At 46.5% G+C, this 18147-nt stretch overlaps 3 protein-coding genes across 4 annotated transcripts in view; 1 reads left to right on the top strand and 2 right to left on the bottom strand.

Annotated features, from left to right (window-relative positions):
* Positions 1 to 3311, top strand: part of tecrl2b (trans-2,3-enoyl-CoA reductase-like 2b) — a 9696-nt gene extending 6385 nt beyond the window's left edge. Inside the window, exons 10-12 of the mRNA XM_072669406.1 lie at positions 787 to 875; positions 3039 to 3084; positions 3184 to 3311. Coding sequence (XP_072525507.1) covers positions 787 to 875; positions 3039 to 3084; positions 3184 to 3311 — 263 coding nt within the window. The remainder of the gene's footprint in view (positions 1 to 786; positions 876 to 3038; positions 3085 to 3183) is intronic.
* Positions 1 to 18147, bottom strand: part of arhgap29b (Rho GTPase activating protein 29b) — a 93839-nt gene that overhangs the window by 4809 nt on the left and 70883 nt on the right. The gene's annotated exons all lie outside the window — the stretch shown is intronic.
* abca4b (ATP-binding cassette, sub-family A (ABC1), member 4b) overlaps positions 6072 to 18147 on the bottom strand; it is a 43471-nt gene continuing 31395 nt past the window's right edge. For both annotated transcript variants that reach the window (XM_072668310.1, XM_072668311.1), the window contains 14 exons: positions 17206 to 17383; positions 16463 to 16578; positions 16216 to 16363; positions 14143 to 14266; positions 13784 to 13913; positions 12979 to 13099; positions 12789 to 12851; positions 11207 to 11313; positions 10957 to 11098; positions 10115 to 10249; positions 9922 to 10025; positions 9722 to 9814; positions 7961 to 8210; positions 6072 to 7125 (listed from right to left, as the gene is read on the bottom strand). In XM_072668310.1, coding sequence (XP_072524411.1) covers positions 6997 to 7125; positions 7961 to 8210; positions 9722 to 9814; positions 9922 to 10025; positions 10115 to 10249; positions 10957 to 11098; positions 11207 to 11313; positions 12789 to 12851; positions 12979 to 13099; positions 13784 to 13913; positions 14143 to 14266; positions 16216 to 16363; positions 16463 to 16578; positions 17206 to 17383 — 1840 coding nt within the window. In that variant the 3' untranslated portion in view covers positions 6072 to 6996. The remainder of the gene's footprint in view (positions 7126 to 7960; positions 8211 to 9721; positions 9815 to 9921; positions 10026 to 10114; positions 10250 to 10956; positions 11099 to 11206; positions 11314 to 12788; positions 12852 to 12978; positions 13100 to 13783; positions 13914 to 14142; positions 14267 to 16215; positions 16364 to 16462; positions 16579 to 17205; positions 17384 to 18147) is intronic.

The following is an 18147-nucleotide window of genomic DNA, read 5'->3' as shown; positions in this document are numbered from 1 at the left end:
AGAGGGGGGAGAGAGAGAGAGAGGGGGAGAGAGAGGGGGGGGGGGAGAGAGAGAAGGGAGAGAGAGAGAGAGAGAGAGGGAGAGAGAGAGAGGGAGAGGGGGGGGGGGTAGAGGCATTATCAATTAAGAAATCTCCCCATGAGGAGCACAGCTGTTGGCGCCCACATGTGGCCAGCTGTGGAGGGGAGTGTGTTCTCGGAGCAGAGTAAATTCAGCTGCAGGGTCTGAATGATATAGTAAACTTCCAGAGATACAGTCTCCTCCTGTCCCCCACCGTGACCGTCGTTAACCAGGTCAGTACAGTATGAGAAGAGGCCTGCTGTCCATTTCAGTGTGTGTGTTGGTTATGTTTAGAGGCAGATCTTCACCTGATCTTCCAATGTTTGATTTATTCAGATGAGCACAGTAATTCACATTCTTACTGATATCCCGAAATCACAGCAAAATCAACATAGCAGAAACTCTCTGGCCTCCAGCCAGTTCTGAGCAGTGCTTCAGCCTGGACTGCTTTCTAAATGAAGCTAAACGCAAGGCAGCCAATCAGAAGAGAGCTCATTTCCATATATCAGTGTTAGTGGTACAGCGTGTGTGTAGCTGTAAGGGTTAAGGGAGGCTGGTGTAGAACCGGGTGGGCGTGCAGATGATGTTGGGTCCTGCAGCCGAGCTTCCACAGCGAACCCCACACCGGCAGCCAGCTCTGAGAGCGGCTCTGAGAGCAGCCAGCTGACCGGCGGCATGGATATTTCCATTCCTCTGTGGAAGCTCTCACTTCTCTCCTGTTGGCAGGGTCGAGGCCCACGCAGATCCCGTACCCGACTAAAAACCCCTTCACCTGGCTCTTCTTCTTCGTCTCCTGTCCCAACTACACCTACGAGGTCAGTCACGTTACAGACCAGCGCCAGCAAAACCGTGAGGTCCTCCATCTGTCTCGATAAGCAGATTTCTGGGTCCTCAGAGAGTCATTTATCAGTGCCTACTTTATCAGGACAGGGTAGAGATGGAGAATTCAGGTCCGGAAAGTATAACTCCATCCCAGGACTTTGCTCCATCTGCCTGGGTGGGTCTGCTTTAGACAGTAAAAGTCCGGTTCTGTGATAGCTGAGGTGCTACAAAGGGTTCTTTGGCCGATGCTGTAGAAGAACCATGTCTGCAACCTTTTAAAGGTTTAAAGAACCTTCTCTAGTCTTTACCAGTGTAAATACTCCTCTCTCTCTCACACACACACACACACACACTCACACACTTCTATATTACAGACATGGTTCTGTATGTAACCAACAGTGGTCCCGCTATGGCATTGGGCAAAGAACCCTTTGTAGAACTTTTATTTTGAAGTGTGGAGGCAATCTGAAAAACAAAAGTCCAAAAAAAAAAGCCCAACCCAGCAGCTGCCTGTGTGGCTCAGTGGTACGAGCTGTGCTGTTGCAGTCTGTTGGTTCTGGGTTCAAACCCAGCTCCGGTCAGCAGGTTGTGTTTTTTCTGCAGGGCTGGGTCAAAAATCAAAGTCAAATATCCAAATACGTCCAGGTTAGCTGTGAGCTCCTGTGGCACAACGGTAGATGCCATGCCTCCATGGTCAGGAGGTTATCGGTTCAAGTACTGAACGGGAGCTCCAGATAACGGTTGCGGAGAAGGCTGGAATACAGAACCTGAAAACCTGGAAAGGGGGGGGAATACACTGGTCTCCCCCCTGGGTCCTCTGAGAGAAGACAGACAGGGGTTATAGAGCCCCAAACTAAAGTGTTGACTTTACTTTTTAAAATACTGGTCTCCAGCCCATGACTAAAACCTATCACCTCACCTTTTCTTACTGGAGGAAGAATTCCTGCCAATATCCTCATCTATAGATCCTTCTCCCAACCAGCTGAACTGAACCACACTCTCAGCTAGGTTTGAACCAACAACCTTCTGCTCCACAGGCAAGGACTTTACCACAAAGCCACCAAGTCTCACAGCTGCCAAACCTTTTTTTGGGGGCTTGTCTTTCAGAATGGGTAAAAGGAGCAGCAGGAACCCAGAGTTTCACTCTTACCCAGATTAATGTTCTCCTTGGACTCATCTTCTTGGGTTCTGATCCAGCCTCTCGTCCTCACCTGGTTTCAGCTGCTCCTAAACCGGTTTGTTTAATGGGAGCGGGTTGATTGATTGGACCCCGGTGAAGAACCAGAGCGTTTGCCTGAGGAACGTTTGGTTGTCAGTGGGAAAGTTGGTGGATTCTGGAGATTCTGGTGAGAGTAAGAAGCACCGTGGCCTGAAGAAGCTCTCCCTGGAGCTGATCAGAGGTCGAGCTGGAGAGTGGAGCTGAAGGATGAGATTCACAGCCTCACGATTAGCTCAGCCTCACACCTTCAGTTTTACGTATACACTGGTCAGCCATAACATTAACACCACTGCTGGCACACTTGGTAAATGAAGCTGATATAATAGACAATGTTCGTAGAAACCAGCAGGTGGTGCTAATGTTCTATGTAGAGTAAATGTAAAGAAGCACGTTTGGTTCTTATGGAGGAACTGGTGTTTCTGTATCAGTGAGTGTGGAGAACCTTTAAAGTCTGGAGGATCTTCAGCTGAACTCCTTTTGTTTGGGTTTGGGGTTCTTGGTGTAGCTGAGCTGCTGCAGAGCTTCCAGGCAGTTGGAAATAAAGTGGATTAAATGGATTTGAACTTTCTGGACCTGGATTTACCATCAAGCTGGGGGTCTCTCACAGTTTACTTTGGGGGTCTTAGTTACAGTAGCAGTATGTGGAACTACCTCCACCATGTTTGGAAGCTGTACTTTAGCCTGGCTAGCTGATCTGCTTCTAAAGGGTGCTCTATTACGCCACGGAGATTCAGACAATACAGGAGAGAATTTTGGGAGCTCCACACACACCTCAGCCATCACACACTTTCACTATGAGAAAACACACACTGACTGGGTTAGAGTTTACCCACCGGAGAGGAGCATCCTTCACTGCTGTGGCCCTTCAGGAGCCGAGCTTAGTGCACGGAACTGGACTGTCTTTTTGGAATTTGTAAGATTTTGCGTTTGGTTTCAGGTGTTCTCCTGGCTCAGCTTCTCCGTGATGACCCAGTGTGTTCCAGGTTTAAACACATTCACTTCTAATGTAACGATCAATAGTGGGATGTAATGGTGTCTCTGGTGGGCCATGCCTGACAGCAGCTTCTCTTCTCCGTCCACAGTCGCCGTGTTCACGCTTATAGGTTTCGTACAGATGACCATCTGGGCCCGAGAAAAGCACAAAACCTACACTAAGGAGTTTCAGGACTACCCCGAACTCAGAAGTGCCATCATTCCCCTCTTCATCTAGGAGTGTTAGAAGCTCGGAGGTGTGTCAAATAAAGTCGACGATTTTTTGTGTTTTTCTCACAGTTTCGTCTTTTTCAGTCCCCCACTGTCTAAAACACCCCATCCCACAATGCTACAGTGCCAGTGCTGGGGGGTGAACGGTCTCACACTCTTCCTCTGAGACACGTGAAGAAGCTCCACCACGTCTCAAACTGCCAGCCCTGGAGCTTAGCACGCTAACTGCTAATTCAGTTAGCATCAGCTAGCAGACAACTGCACTGGCTAGCACCGTCCACACTGAGTGATGGGGGAGAGGGAGGACCATCCTGCCCACCCAGACAGACAGAGAGAGCAAGAGAGGACAGTTACGCTGCCTGGGACTCCCGGTCACTGAGACCTCCTGATGATGGAGCAGAGCTTAGCCAGCTTCCTCCAATCTCTTTAGGTTCTGAGAAATCAGACACTGGCCTCGATGCAGGGTGAACTGCTGAGCGCTGACAAAACCTGCCTTTACGCGCAGGAAGCCGCCACTGCCGAAAAAACAAAACCCTCGTATCTCCAGATCAGCAGCTTTACAGGAGGAGCAGAAACCGTCTTACCTTTCAATGGAAGTCAATGAAATATATTTTGCTCCAGGTCATGTTGGAGCATTTCTATTGGTCCGTTCAGCATGAGAGTCTGATACAGGATAAAGAACCGATTCAGATTCTGGAGGAAAGTGGGACAGTGGTGAAATGCAGGTTTTAAAAGTTGAAGGGTTTTGAACGTCAGGAAACAGTTTGGTGGAGAGCTGTGTGGAGGTTGATGGGACAGGATGCTTGACTCGTGCAGTTCACTGTAAAAATGATCTCCTGGTAAATCTGCTGTAAATATCCAACATTTCTTATGCTGAGATTGCTGTAAATCTACTGAATGGGTTTTATTCCACTGATAGATTGTGTTTATCTCACAGGGAGAAAATATTCGATATTTACAGCAGATTTAGGTTTTCATTTTCTCTGACCTCATTATCATAGAAACTGCACTGAGCCAACAGGGGGCGCAATGCAGTGGGTTTTCATTTCTTTAAAAAAAGTCTGTTCAGAAAAGCAGGACGTCCATCATCAGGCAGCCGTGATCAGACGCGAGCAGACCATTCGGCTCTAAATGTAGATGAAGTAGAGACGATCATGGTGAGCTAAGTGTGCTGGATACTCTGTACTCGTCTCTGACTGGTCAGTTGTGTCAGAAATGATTTCACTTAATTTGGTTGACCAGATATTTATGATTTTGGACATTTATTTAAAACATTATTTCTGTATTTAGCAGGTATTTATCTTTTATTCTGGATCAAAATGAAAGGTTTAATTAATATTTAAATTTCTCGTTACCAAACACAGATTATTTCAGTGAGTGAAGGCCCCAAAGATGACCACCCACACGTCTTCAGGAGCCGCCCGGTCTGATTACACAGCTGTTTAGTTTAGAAGCTATTTCACATTCAAATGTGTGTGTTTAATTTAGAATGCTCATTTGCATATGCAGATTACCCTGACGTGGGTCTGGTAGGAGCTGTTTGAGGGAATTACTGCTGAACTGGTTTTATTCCTCTGCTTCAGAATCGACTTCCTCTGCAGGTTTTTAGTTTTTGCAGATTGTAAAACACTGTAAAAGCACAGACTGCAGAATTGGATCTTTACAGAATTGGATTTTTAATGAAGAAAAGCTGAACCGTGCTGCTCCTGATGAACAGGATTGATCTCTGAGCCCAGATTCAGTCGATCAGCCGATACAGGTTTGGTATCAGACGTGTTCAGCTTTAAGAGAGACCAGGCTAACGCTGCTAACAAACACTGGACTTGGACGGTCACCAGTCTCTCATCTCTGTAAACACGCCCCCAAAATACATTCATCTGCTTCACAAATCGTCCAGAAAGCTACATAAACATGTTTGTAGTAAATCATGAACAAACCTTATTTACAGAGCTGGAGCTACATCCTCCTCCTCATCACGTGCCGCTCTGTAGAGCTGCTCCACCCTCAGATGGGAGCGCAGTGGGTGGAGTGATATCACACACTGTGCTGAGGTTCCGGTTTCTCCAGCGTTCCTCAGCTCTGTTGTTCTGGTTCTGTTTTGGTTTATAGATTAAAATCAGTCCCACGGTCTTCTAAACCTCATCCATCTACCAGCTGATGAAGATCTGGAGGAGCTCTGAGACACACGCTGAGAGACAGACTGGGAGACACGCTGAGAGACATGCTGAGAGACAGGCTGAGAGACAGGAGGTTTTGGGGGACTGAGAGACAGACTGAGAGACAGACTGGGAGACAGCCTGAGAGACACGCTGAGAGACAGGCTGAGAGACAGGCTGAGAGACAGACTAAGAGACAGGAGGTTTTGGGGGACTGAGAGACAGACTGAGAGTTATGCTGAGAGACCGGAGGTTTTGGGGGACTGAGAGACAGGCTGAGAGACAGACTGAGAGTTATGCTGAGAGACAGGAGGTTTTGGGGGACTGAGAGACAGGAGGTTTTGGGGGGCTGAGAGACACGCTGAGAGACATGAGGTTTTGGGGGACTGAGAGACACGCTGAGAGACAGACTGAGACACGCTGAGAGATTGGTGACAGTCTAAGTCCAGTGTTTGTTAGCAGTGTTAGCCTAGCGTCTCTCATTGTAAGCTAAAGAAGCTCACATCAGATACCGGACATGCCTGACCCGCTCGACTGAATCTGCGGTCAGTGATCAGTACCGAGCTGCTCCTCCCAGCTCCCAAACAACAGACCAAGAAGCAGTGCTCAGGTTTTGATGATTTTAATATGGATGTTAGGAGTAAAGGTTAGGCTGTGAAGAGAAATGATCTAGAGCTGCAGAGAATACACACAGAGAATCTGGAGAGAGAGTGTGCATGCAGTGGCAACCAAAAGAACAGCAACAGGCACGGCTTCAGCGGAGCTCAGGTCTACAGCTACACTCTTTATCAAAGATGCTTCAAACTGTGGAAAAGCAGAAAAGTGTATTTACATAAATGTGCAAACATGTAAACCATGTGAAAGTACAGGGAGTCCTACAGAGGTTCCTCACCGCACCCAAACGCCGCTTTTGATTCAGTCCCTCAGTACGGGATTATTAGGTTCAATTACAGAGAGCTCCTCCCACACACCCCAAAACCTCCCAGCGTCCTGAACAAGCGTGGTCAACATTCCTCTCCGTTGTTTCACCTCAGAGCCAGGAGAAGCTGACCACTGCGCTCTAACACCTGCAGCTTCTAAGCAGCTCCAAGCAGAAAGTAAAAGTTCAGGGCTAGAAAATTAAGATTTGGGGAGTGATTTAGATCAGAAAGAGTGATTTAGATCAGAAACAGCAGAATTCAGGCTAGAAAGTAAAAATGTGACTGTGATTGGACAGCTCGTTTACTGTCTGAAACTCAGACTCTCACAGCAGAACTTAGTTAATAAGAACAGCTTTGCTATAAAAATCGGTTATTGTTATATATTATGCATATCAGTTTTTTTACCCTGCCCACTGGTGCATAGTGAGGTCATCAAAAATAAGAAGATGCCTCCGAGTCAAAAGTCTTTACATTCAAATCAAAATCAGACAGGAAATCAGTGAAGGTGATTGATACGCGCAGGTGGGACAGGTGGGACAGGTGGGACAGGTGGTCCACTGGCGGAGCGTTCAGCACACTCGGATGCTCTCAGTGTGGGTTTACTCTCACCACCCTGTTATCGGGCGTTTTTCGAGGTTGTCGTGAGGGGGGATATCTTCATCTCTCGCCGTGCTCCTGCCGCTCTGGGATGAAGGATTACATCATCATCCTCACCTGACTGCTGCTTGGCAAAGTTCACGAACACCTGATAGAGGAGACAGAGGAAGACTGTCAGCATGCAAATGAGGCTGTAGCGTAAACCCACAGACCTGCAGCGCCATCACACAGCAGCTGCTGGACTAGCTTTATATTCACACACAAGAAATATAGTTATACACACACACATACACACACACACACACACACACACACATATATATATATACAGAGAGAGAGAGAAAGAGAGAAAGAGAGCGCACATGTTTTAACTGCCAGTGAAAGTCAGAAGAGCTGCTGATCTGCTCAGTAAATCACTGATATCAGAATAATCACTAATAATAACACTCCTACAGAAAGTGGTGGAGGTTCTCCATCACTGTGTTCATCATTAGAACATCTCCAGAGTTCTCCTCATGGAGTCTAGTGTTATTTAGAGTTCTCCTCAGATCAACACCTGGTTTGGTGGTAAATCAGGGCTTAATGATGGTAAATCAGGTGAGCTGCTGCTGCTGCTGCTGCTGCTGCTGATGGAGGTGAACACATCCTCCACGCTGTGCTGGCTGGACTGGGGGGCGTCCAGGAGAACCCTGGAGGAACCGAACCGAATGAGAAGCTCTTGTTTCTCCTTTTTACTGGATTTATGTTCAGCTGCTTTATCTGTTCTGATGAGATCTGAAGCTTCTGCAGTAGAACCCTCTCACTGCTGAGAGACGGGGGGTAAAAAATACATTAAATGAGAACTCCATATCTGTGGTTCTAAAGCTTTTATCCTCCAGACGTTTTTCCAGTTCTGGACATTGAGGTGTTGCACACCATGTTCCTTATGTCTGACTGGCAGTGAGCATTCTGTGTACACTATCTCTCTGCCTGTGGACAGTCACCTGGTCCAGAGTCGTCTGAGACACAGAGTAGTCCTCAATGCTCAGCTTCTCCTTGTTGGCCGCCACCAGCTGGAAGACGCGAGCGAGGGACGCGGCGGCGATCTCGTACTGCAGGGTGTTGTAGTGTTTCTCCCGCTGGACACAACCCGGAAAACTGCTGTCCATAAACGCCTCCGCTGGACCCAGATCAGGAGATAGACCAGGTTTAGGCGCTCGGATCTTCATCGTCACTACATAACCATCACCAAATCTGCACACACACACACACACACATACACACACACACACACACACAGGGAGAAAGAAACAACATAAACAAAAACCCCATTTGGGAAATATCAAATATCAGCTTCTAAAGGGGAGTTTAAGACTACTTAGATCTCAGGGTGCTGGACTCTTACTCGTTCCCAAAATTCAGAAACCCTCAGCAGGGGGACGAGCCTTTTCTTATAAAGCCCCCCAGCTCTGGAATAACCTTCCAGATAATGTTCGGGACTCAGACTCAGTCTCAGTCTTTAAATCTAAGCTGAAACTCATCTGTTTAGTTTAGCTTTTGGTAATTAATGTTCCTTAGATAAGGGCTGTAGGTCCAGGGGTTCGAGGACACAGGGAATTGTAGTACACTGAGATGCTGGAGCTGTCGTCTCTCTGCTTACACGCGATCACTCAGGTTTGTTGACGGTGGAGCAGATGGACGCTAGTGTTTCAGGGAGCTCCCGTGTCTGTGTTACCTTCTGGCTCTCTCCTTTTAATTAGGCTGTTATAGTCAGACCTGCCGGAGTCGTCAGACACACTCTGATCCTGATCAACATTCTCTGATCTCTATAAAATCCTCTCAGAACTAACTCTGTCTCTTTACCCTCTCCCAGTAAATGACCACCCAGCCTGACCTGCTGGAAGACTGACCGCTGAGGTCCCCTCTACCTGCGTCAGACCAGCTGCCACCTACCGGTCCAACCAGCAGGCCCCCCACCCACCACCACCCATAGCAGACCAGCGGCTCACCCGCCTACCATTGCTACCTGTTTAGTGACCATGTTAAAACCATTATTAACTATCTGTTGTATCTGGTTTGGTGATTTTTATCATCAATGTTTAAATAGTTCTGATCAGAGGAGGACGAGTCGGGTCCCCCTGGTGAGTCTTGGTTCCTCCCAAGGTTTCTTCCTCCAGCTCTGAGGGAGTTTTTTCTTGCCACTGTCTCCGTTGGCTGCTCACTGGGGGTCTTTGATCCTTCATGTCTTACGTTATTTTCTTCTTTGTCTCTGTTTTTTATTAATTACTATTTATGTAAAGCTGCTTTGTGACGACAACAGTTGTAAAAAGCTCTACAAATAAATCTGACTTGACTTGAGTTTAAACTTTGTTCTGTTGAACAAACTCGGCTGTGATTGTTCGGGTTCCTTAGAACAGGCAAGAACACAAATTATAGTGTGGACCCAACCATCCAACGAGACCCCTGAGAGCCCCTGGTGGACCTCCGGCTGCACTCTGTCCAACCTGCAACTTTTCATCCATTTGATTTACAGTGGAACATCAGAACCTAATGCAATATCTGTGGTTCTAGAGCTTTAGAGCTTGTCTAGAGCTTTAACTGCGGTTCAGCTGATTGTCCTTCAGACGTTTGTCTGTTTTCTGTGTGGAAATGCTCTCCCACGGCTGAATGAAGATGCTTTGGTTCTAAAAGAGCTCAGAACATAAAATAAACCTCATCAGAGAAGCCCAGAGGAGTACACGCTTACCTTCAGAGAAGGCACTTACTTGTATTTGAGGTGCTGAATGGTGCCAAGACACTTGAAAGTCCCGTTCACCATGATGGCCAAACGGGTGCATAAAGCCTCGCACTCCTCCATGCTGTAGAAGACCATGGTGTTAGAAGATCAGGAACAGGCTCCCCAGCGAGGAGTTCAATCAGTAGGGCTTTTACTGAAGTGTGGCCATGTGGTCGACACTGGACCTACCTGTGAGAGGTCAGGACCACTGCCCTCCCATCCCGGATGATGCTCATAATAGCGTTCCACAGGAAGCGGCGAGAGTGGGGGTCCATGCCGGTGGTGGGTTCGTCCTGTAACACAGAGCTGAGAGATCAGAGGAATGCTAATGGTTAGCAATGCTGGCCTACACTGGAGAGTTAGCCGAGGTCGAGACCCTTACCAGCAGGACCAGAGGTGGGCAGCCGATCATGGCGATGGCTGTGGAGAGTTTCCTCTTGTTGCCCCCGCTGTAGGTACCGGCACACCTGTCTGCGTACTCCGACAGGCCCAGCTTCTGAATGCCCCACTCTGCCACCTGCAGGACAGGGGAGGAGGTGCACTTTTCACATAAATGAGAGACTGTTTTAGAACTAGTATAAACATTTCCCCTCTGGGAGAACCCCAGAAAGTTTCAGCTGACATGACATTGATATATACTATATATGGACAAAAGTATTGGGACACCTGCTCATTTATTGCTTCTTCTGAAATCAAGGGTATTAAAAGAGTTTTTCCTGCTTGTGTTGGAGTAACTGTCTCTACTGTCCAGAGAAGAAGACTTTCTACTAGATTCTGGAGGAGCATTGCTGTGAGGTTTGATTTGATGATTCAGCAACAAGAGCGTTAGTGAGGTCAGGATCATTCCAGAGAACACAGCTCTTCCACTGCTCCACAGCTCAATGCTAGGGGGCTTTATACCCCTCTAGCCCACGCCTGGTATTAGGCAGAATGGTGCCAAAAGGTTCATGATGAACAAGCTGTGTGTGTGCGCATTTGCATGGGTGTAGCTTAAAGTAGCTGAGTGCACTTATTAGAAGGGGTGTCCACAAACATTTGGACATGTAGTGTTGGTGGGACATTTGTGACTCTCCGACTAAGATCTTTTCTAAATTTTGTACCTTGAGAACTGTCAGTGCAAGTGTGTGGTCATGTGAGTGTGTGGTCTTGTGAGTGTGTGGTCACGTGAGTGTGTGGTCTTGTGAGTGTGTGGTCACGTGAGTGTGTGGTCTTGTGTTCACTTACTCGGCTGATCTCTCTCTCTGGGACGCCGCGGAGGCGAGCATAGAGGTAGAGATGCTCTCGGCCTGTCAGCAGCTCATCGATAGCGTCAAACTGGGGACAGTAGCCCATGTTCTGATGCACGTCCAGGATGTTGGTAAGAATGCTAACAGGGTAGAATCAGAAATACTGGACTGAGTTTCAGAACCAGGACCAGGAAAGAGAGTCAGCAGTCAGGAAAACACACTGATCCGTGTGGAGGCTGGTGGAGCACCTGTATCCAGCTACTGAAGCTTCTCCGGAGGTCACGTCTGTGTCTCCAGTCAGCATTTTAAAAGTAGTTGTTTTTCCAGCTCCATTCACACCAAGGAGCCCAAAACACTGCAAACCAAGCAGGCTGGTGTTAACATTCATCTGTCCATTCAGACACAGAAACAAACTGTCCATTCTTAAAGATCCTTTAAATCTACCATAAATATCAATATTAATAACCTATTTTATACAGCACTCTAGAAACAGAATGCAGCTCAAAGTGCTTCACAACACAAAGTAATGCAAAATAATAAAAAACAATAACAATAATACAATATTAATAGTAGTAATAATAATAATAGTAATAATAATAATAATAATAATAATAGATAATAGTAGTACAACTGAACAAATAAGATATGATATAGGTGTGATCTATATGTAGTTTTTGGAACATTAGGAAGCCCGTATTTGATGGACTTGAGCGTGATTAGGAGTGAATCGTGAATCGCTGTGAATCGGCGGTGTGGCGATGCTGGAGCAGGTGTAATACGCTCCCTCTGTCTGGTCTCTGTCTGGTGCGGGTCATTAACATTAACATTATCTTTAGTCTGTAGAGCCAACTTTCTCTCTCTAATTCAGTTCCAGCGATGAGGATTTCAGACTCTTCACTTAGTTTCAGAAAACTTCCATTGATCAGGTGATGATGCCTGATTGACAGGTTGATTTGGCTCTATTGATGAATAAAATTGTGTATCATCTGCATAACTATGAAAACTGACTCCATGCTCTTTAATAACGTGTCCCAGCCATAACATGTATAAAGCCACTAAGACTGGACCTAATACCGAGCCCCAGCACTGATACTGATTCCTAACAGATCCACATTTAAACACCCTGTTGTTCTTATACGGCCTCATCCAATACCAATGACCTGTTCCTCAGCTTGTTTATGAAGAGCAGAAGCACATCACACTTTTTAATGTGATAGTTTACATTTTGGATCAAACGAACTATTCCATTCAGTAATCACTATTCAGTAATCACTGATCGTACCTTTAACTCTGAGCTCATCACCCCAGCTTTAGTGACAAAGGTGGATAAAAGCAGCAAAGCTGGAACGGTTAACGGCGCTGGAATCGTGCCATTAGAAATCTGAACGTTATTATTCTAAATTTGTGTCTGAAATTGAATTCTCTGGTTTGTCAAAAAGAAACTGAATTCTGTTCTTCAGGACGTACAGCTGACTGTTTCAGTTCCAAGAAGTGTGTTCAGTTTCTCAGTTCACCAACTAATATGCAGGACAAATCAATGGACGGCCCGAACAGCCACACACGTGTTCCTGTGAATGATTTCTTTTCTTTAAATCTGGATTTATTTATGTTGTTATTTCAGCATATTTTAAATATATCTATTGTTTTGAAAGTAAATTAAAATGTGAATTAATGGAGAGGCTGGATGTTTTTAGGGAGTCGACTGTTTGAACACTTTAGATCAAAGTTCACTTTCAGTAAATTCCATCATTTGAACTTCATCATTCTGGAGAGGCTCCAGATGCTCCAGATGTTCTCCATTAAAGAAACAAGTAAGATTTGTTCAGATACCTCCCCAGCTGGAACCCCCACACAGATTCTGTCCACTGCTGGCCTCTTCCTGCCCACGTACGTCTATGAACACAGAGAGAGAGAGAGAGAGAGAGAGGTCTTCAGGAGGACAGGTGAGGTGGAATGTCAGGTAGCAGTGGGTGTTTCTGAGGTTAAACAGGGGAAGAAAAGCTTGTAGAAGACAAAACACCTTGGACAGGTCTCGTATGTACAGGATGTCGTTTTTGCTTCCCCCGCTGTAGATCCTCTGCCTCTCCTGAGCCACATCATCATCTTTATCACTGACAGGGACTCTGCTGTAGTCAGACAGCCTGTGCAGAATCAAGCTGAAGTCATTACAACAGTCAGTGTGACGGCGTGGGTGGATGGGCAGTTAATGTGAGGATGGAGATACTCATACGGACAAAATTCAGGTGTTTGATTCAGTCCCATTCAGCCACAGGTGTATAAACTCAGCCTCTAGTCCTGCGGTCTGCCTTTCTTCCACACATCAGTGAAAGAACAGGAGGTTCTGAAGAGCTCACTGAACTCCAGCGTGGTTCTGTATGTAATAGGAGACACCGCTGCACCAACAACAACAAGTCAGCTGGTGAAATCTCCTCCCTCCTAGATCTTCCTCCATCAGCTGTGAGTGATGTTATTATTGAACAGTGGAAGAGTTTAGGAGGAACAGCTCACAGAGAGCAGCTCAGCCACCGAGTGTCTGTCAGACCACGTAAAGTTACAGAGCGGGGTCAGGGCCGAGTGCTGAGCTCAGAGCAGAGTGCAGAAAAGCCTCCAACTGACTCAGTAACTGCAGCAGAGCTCCAGACCTGCTGCTGCTGGTAGAGCTTAGAGCAAAGGGGGACCGGGTCCATATTAATGACTGTGGTTTAGAATGGGATGGCACAAAAGCTCCTGTAGGTGGAATAGTGTGGAGTGGAGGTGTCCCAATACTTTTGTCCATATCGTGTATTTGGGGTGTAATGTAAAGGACTGTATTTTGTGGTCTTTACCAGTGATCGAGGAAGAACCTGTACTGGATCAGGAGATTTAGGATGAAGTAGATCGGACCCTCCACTGCCATACAGACCAGGTATTTCCCCACAAAGTCCCACCTGAACGGGTCCACAGTGTGTTCCTCCCCTTCACAGCGAGAGGAGAGACAGTGTCAGTGCTGTCATTTATTAGAAGCTGTACAGATCAGCCCTGTTACACTGGTAAGATTTGATTTTGATGGTCACACAGTAAATAAAAAAGCATTAGCAGCTCCCATCTCATCTGAATCTGCACTCCAACATCCATAAGACTCTGAATCATCAGTCCAGTTTCTGGACTGGAACTGGTTTTAAACGAAAGTCCAACGGTCACTCACCGAATCGGGCGTAGACGTCAGTCACTGCCTGGTTCATGGCCAGGTCAATGAGGCCTCGGCCCAAACAGAAGTGAGGAAAAATCAGCAGCACTTTCTTCAGGCCCTCGTTAAACATCAGTAGAGACTAACGATGAAAAAAACAAACAAACAAACAAACAAGAGTTTACAAAACTATATAATATAAAGGCTATTTTACTTTAAGCATGTAGAAATTACAGCTCCATGTCTAGACTCCAGAATTTTTGAGACACAGCTCTTCACAGGTGTGTGAGGTTACTCAGGTGTGTGAGATTACTCAGGTGTGTAAGATTACCCAGGTGTGTGAGATTACTCAGGTGTGTGAGGTTACTCAGGTGTGTGAGGTTACCCAGGTATGTGAGGTTACTCAGGTGTGTAAGATTACCCAGGTGTGTGAGATTACTCAGGTGTGTGTGAGGTTACTCAGGTGTGTAAGATTACCCAGGTGTGTGAGATTACTCAGGTGTGTAATATTACCCAGGTGCGTGAGATTATTAGGTGTATGAGGTTACCCAGGTGTGTGAGATTATTAGGTGTGTGAGATTATTAGGTGTGTAAGATTACTCAGGTGTGTGTGAGGTTACTCAGGTGTGTAAGGTTACTCAGGTGTGTAAGATTACCCAGGTGTGTGAGGTTACTCAGGTGTGTAAGGTTACTCAGGTGTGTAAGATTACCCAGGTGTGTGAGGTTACTCAGGTGTGTGTAAGGTTACTCAGGTCTGTAAGATTACCCAGGTGTGTGAGGTTACTCAGGTGTGTGAGATTATTAGGTGTGTGTGAGGTTACTCAGGTGTGTAAGGTTACTCAGGTGTGTAAGATTACCCAGGTGTGTGAGGTTACTCAGGTGTGTGAGGTTACTCAGGTGTGTAAGATTACCCAGGTGTGTGAGATTACTCAGGTGTGTAAGGTTACTCAGGTGTGTAAGATTACCCAGGTGTGTGAGGTTACTCAGGTGTGTGTAAGGTTACTCAGGTCTGTAAGATTACCCAGGTGTGTGAGGTTACTCAGGTGTGTGAGATTATTAGGTGTGTGTGAGGTTACTCAGGTGTGTAAGGTTACTCAGGTGTGTGAGGTTACTCAGGTGTGTGAGGTTACTCAGGTGCGTGAGATTACTCAGGTGTGTAAGATTACCCAGGTGTGTAAGGTTACTCAGGTGTGTGAGGTTACTCAGGTGCGTGAGATTATTAGGTGTATGAGGTTACCCAGGTGTGTGAGGTTACTCAGGTGTGTAAGATTACTCAGGTGTCTGTGAGGTTACTCAGATGTGTAAGATTACTCAGGTGTGTGTGAGGTTACTCAGGTGTGTGAGGTTACTCAGGTGTGTGAGATTATTAGGTGTGTAAGATTACTCAGGTGTGTGTGAGGTTACTCAGGTGTGTGAGATTACTCAGGTGTGTAAGGTTACTCAGGTGTGTGAGGTTACTCAGGTGCGTGAGATTATTAGGTGTGTGAGGTTACTCAGGTGTGTAAGATTACTCAGGTGTCTGTGAGGTTACTCAGATGTGTAAGATTACTCAGGTGTGTGTGAGGTTACTCAGGTGTGTGAGGTTACTCAGGTGTGTGAGATTATTAGGTGTGTAAGATTACTCAGGTGTGTGTGAGGTTACTCAGGTGTGTGAGATTATTAGGTGTGTGAGATTACTCAGGTGTGTGAGATTACTCAGGTGTGTGAGGTTACTCAGGTGTGTAAGGTTACTCAGGTGTGTGAGGTTACTCAGGTGTATGAGGTTACTCAGGTGTGTGAGGTTACTCAGGTGTGTAAGGTTACTCAGGTGTATGAGGTTACTCAGGTGTGTGAGGTTATGGGGGGGAGCATAGTTGGTTGCATTGCTATGGGATTGCAAGACAGTTGCTATGCTGCTCCTAGTTGTTTCTAAGCGGTTACTAGGGGCCATGCTGTTATGCTGTTCAAAAATGGCTACTAGTGTGATGTTATGGCATTGCTAGGGGGTTGCTAAGGAGTTACTATGGTGATTCAGGTGGTTGCTAGGATGCTGGTAGGAGTTTGCTATGCGAGGCAACCACACAGGACACCTAACCAGCAGAACTGACTCACTCTGTTGTTCTCAAAGAGCTCCAGGATGAACGTGATGGCACTGCTGTTGATGCCGATGAACAGGTTGACGCAGGACAGAGAAACATACGCAGTGCTGGGGATGCTGAAGATGTAGGACATGGGGTACATCAAAGGAGTGACAGACCACCTACAAAACACACCAACACACACAAATCAGCAGAAACGTCACCGCCAGGTTTCTGGTCTGCTTACAAACGTGTCTAAACATTACTCATCACTGACTCACCCGTATAATGACAGCAGAGCCACGAGAGCTGGCAGGTTAGTGGCGGATGTGTAGCACTTTTTGTCAAAGCCTACAAAGATGCCCACGACCATGGCTGTGCTGATGGAGTAATTTAACTGGAAAGTGAGGGTGGAGGAATAAAACATTAAAAACTAGCAATAACTGGAAGGAGATGATTACATTAATACAGCGGTTATTATTTATAATACAGTGATTAATCACAACAGCGATGCTACTGATACACGGCAACTGCGTGTCAATGGTTTCCAGGTTAAACTCCAATAACAGGGACAACAGGGATATTTTCGGGAGGTAAACTGGTTCCAGTAGAAGGTGCTTTTGGTCATCTTCTCCTGTTCCCATAGCATTACGGTCCACCAATTTTCCCACCAATCAGACAGTAATAACCCCAGACCCCCCCTCCAGACAGTTCCTCTGTTTCTGTACCATAACAGTGTGTGTGTTCATGGTTGGAGTGTGTGTGATGGCTGAGGTGTGTGTGGAACTCCCAGAATTCACTCCTGTTTATGTGAATCTCCTCTTGGTGGCGTAATAGAGCACCGTTTAGAAGCAGATCAGCTTCAGCTCACAGTGAGAGCTACCAGGCTGAATTACAGCTTCCAAACATGGTGGAGGTAGTTTTACACACTGCTACTGTGACTAAGACCCCCAAAGGAGTGGGACAATGGTACATAACTGACTGACCCTCTGTGACACACTGAGCTAATCAGTAGGCTGCTCACCATGTCCCAGAAGAAGTTGGCCACCCAGTAGACCAGCGGACTGACCCCACTGACGAACTGCAGGTGTTTGGCCTTGGTGACACGCTCCTGGATGAGGTAGAGGACAAAGCTGGCCGGAATGAAGGACATGGCGAAGATTACACAGATGGCCACCACTGCGTCCACAGACGTGGTCAACCTGTGGACAGTGTGAGTGGAGATCAGGGTTCAGGGGAGATTACACTTCTCTATAAACTCAATCCCAATCAACCAGCCGTCCTAATTCTGGAATTTAATCACTGAGACTCTCTGATAAGGGCTGGACTGTAAAGGCTGGGTCAGAACATCTCCAAACCGGGTCTCAGTGTGTCCAGAGTCTAAACAACACACACTGGGTGCATCCCAATTGAGTACTAATTAGTAATTGTAACTAGTTTTTGAGTATGAAGTACACTATATGTCCAAAAGTTTGTGGACACCCCTTCAAATGAATGCATTCAGCTATTTTAAGCTGCACCCATTGCTGACACAGATGTGCAAATGCACACACAGCTTGTTTAGTCCCTGTAGAGAAGAAGTACTGCCAATAGAATAGGACTCTCTGGAGCAGATCAGCATCATGACCCTATTGGCTCCATGCTGCCTAATGCCAGGTGTGGGCTAGAGGGGTATAAAGCCCCCCAGCATTGAGGAGCTGTGGAGCAGTGGAAGAACTGTGTTCTCTGGAATGATGGTGGAGAAACTTGATTATAGTAATAGTGTGTAGGACACAGTTGGGAAACTGGCCTCTCAGTCCTATTGGAACGTCTCTGATGTTGAACACGGTCATTTAGTTACTGATAAGCACTGATCACCTACTGACCAGAGAAACCCAGCAGACATGGATTCAGTTCTGGATTATCTGGATTACATCACACTCACACACACTCACATACACACTCACATACACACTCACATACACAC

The sequence above is a fragment of the Salminus brasiliensis genome, chromosome 23, assembly GCF_030463535.1.
Source record: "Salminus brasiliensis chromosome 23, fSalBra1.hap2, whole genome shotgun sequence".
Lineage (NCBI taxonomy): Eukaryota > Metazoa > Chordata > Actinopteri > Characiformes > Bryconidae > Salminus > Salminus brasiliensis.
The sequence above is the reverse complement of the archived record's forward strand: the minus strand, read 5'-3'. Positions and strand labels throughout refer to the sequence as shown.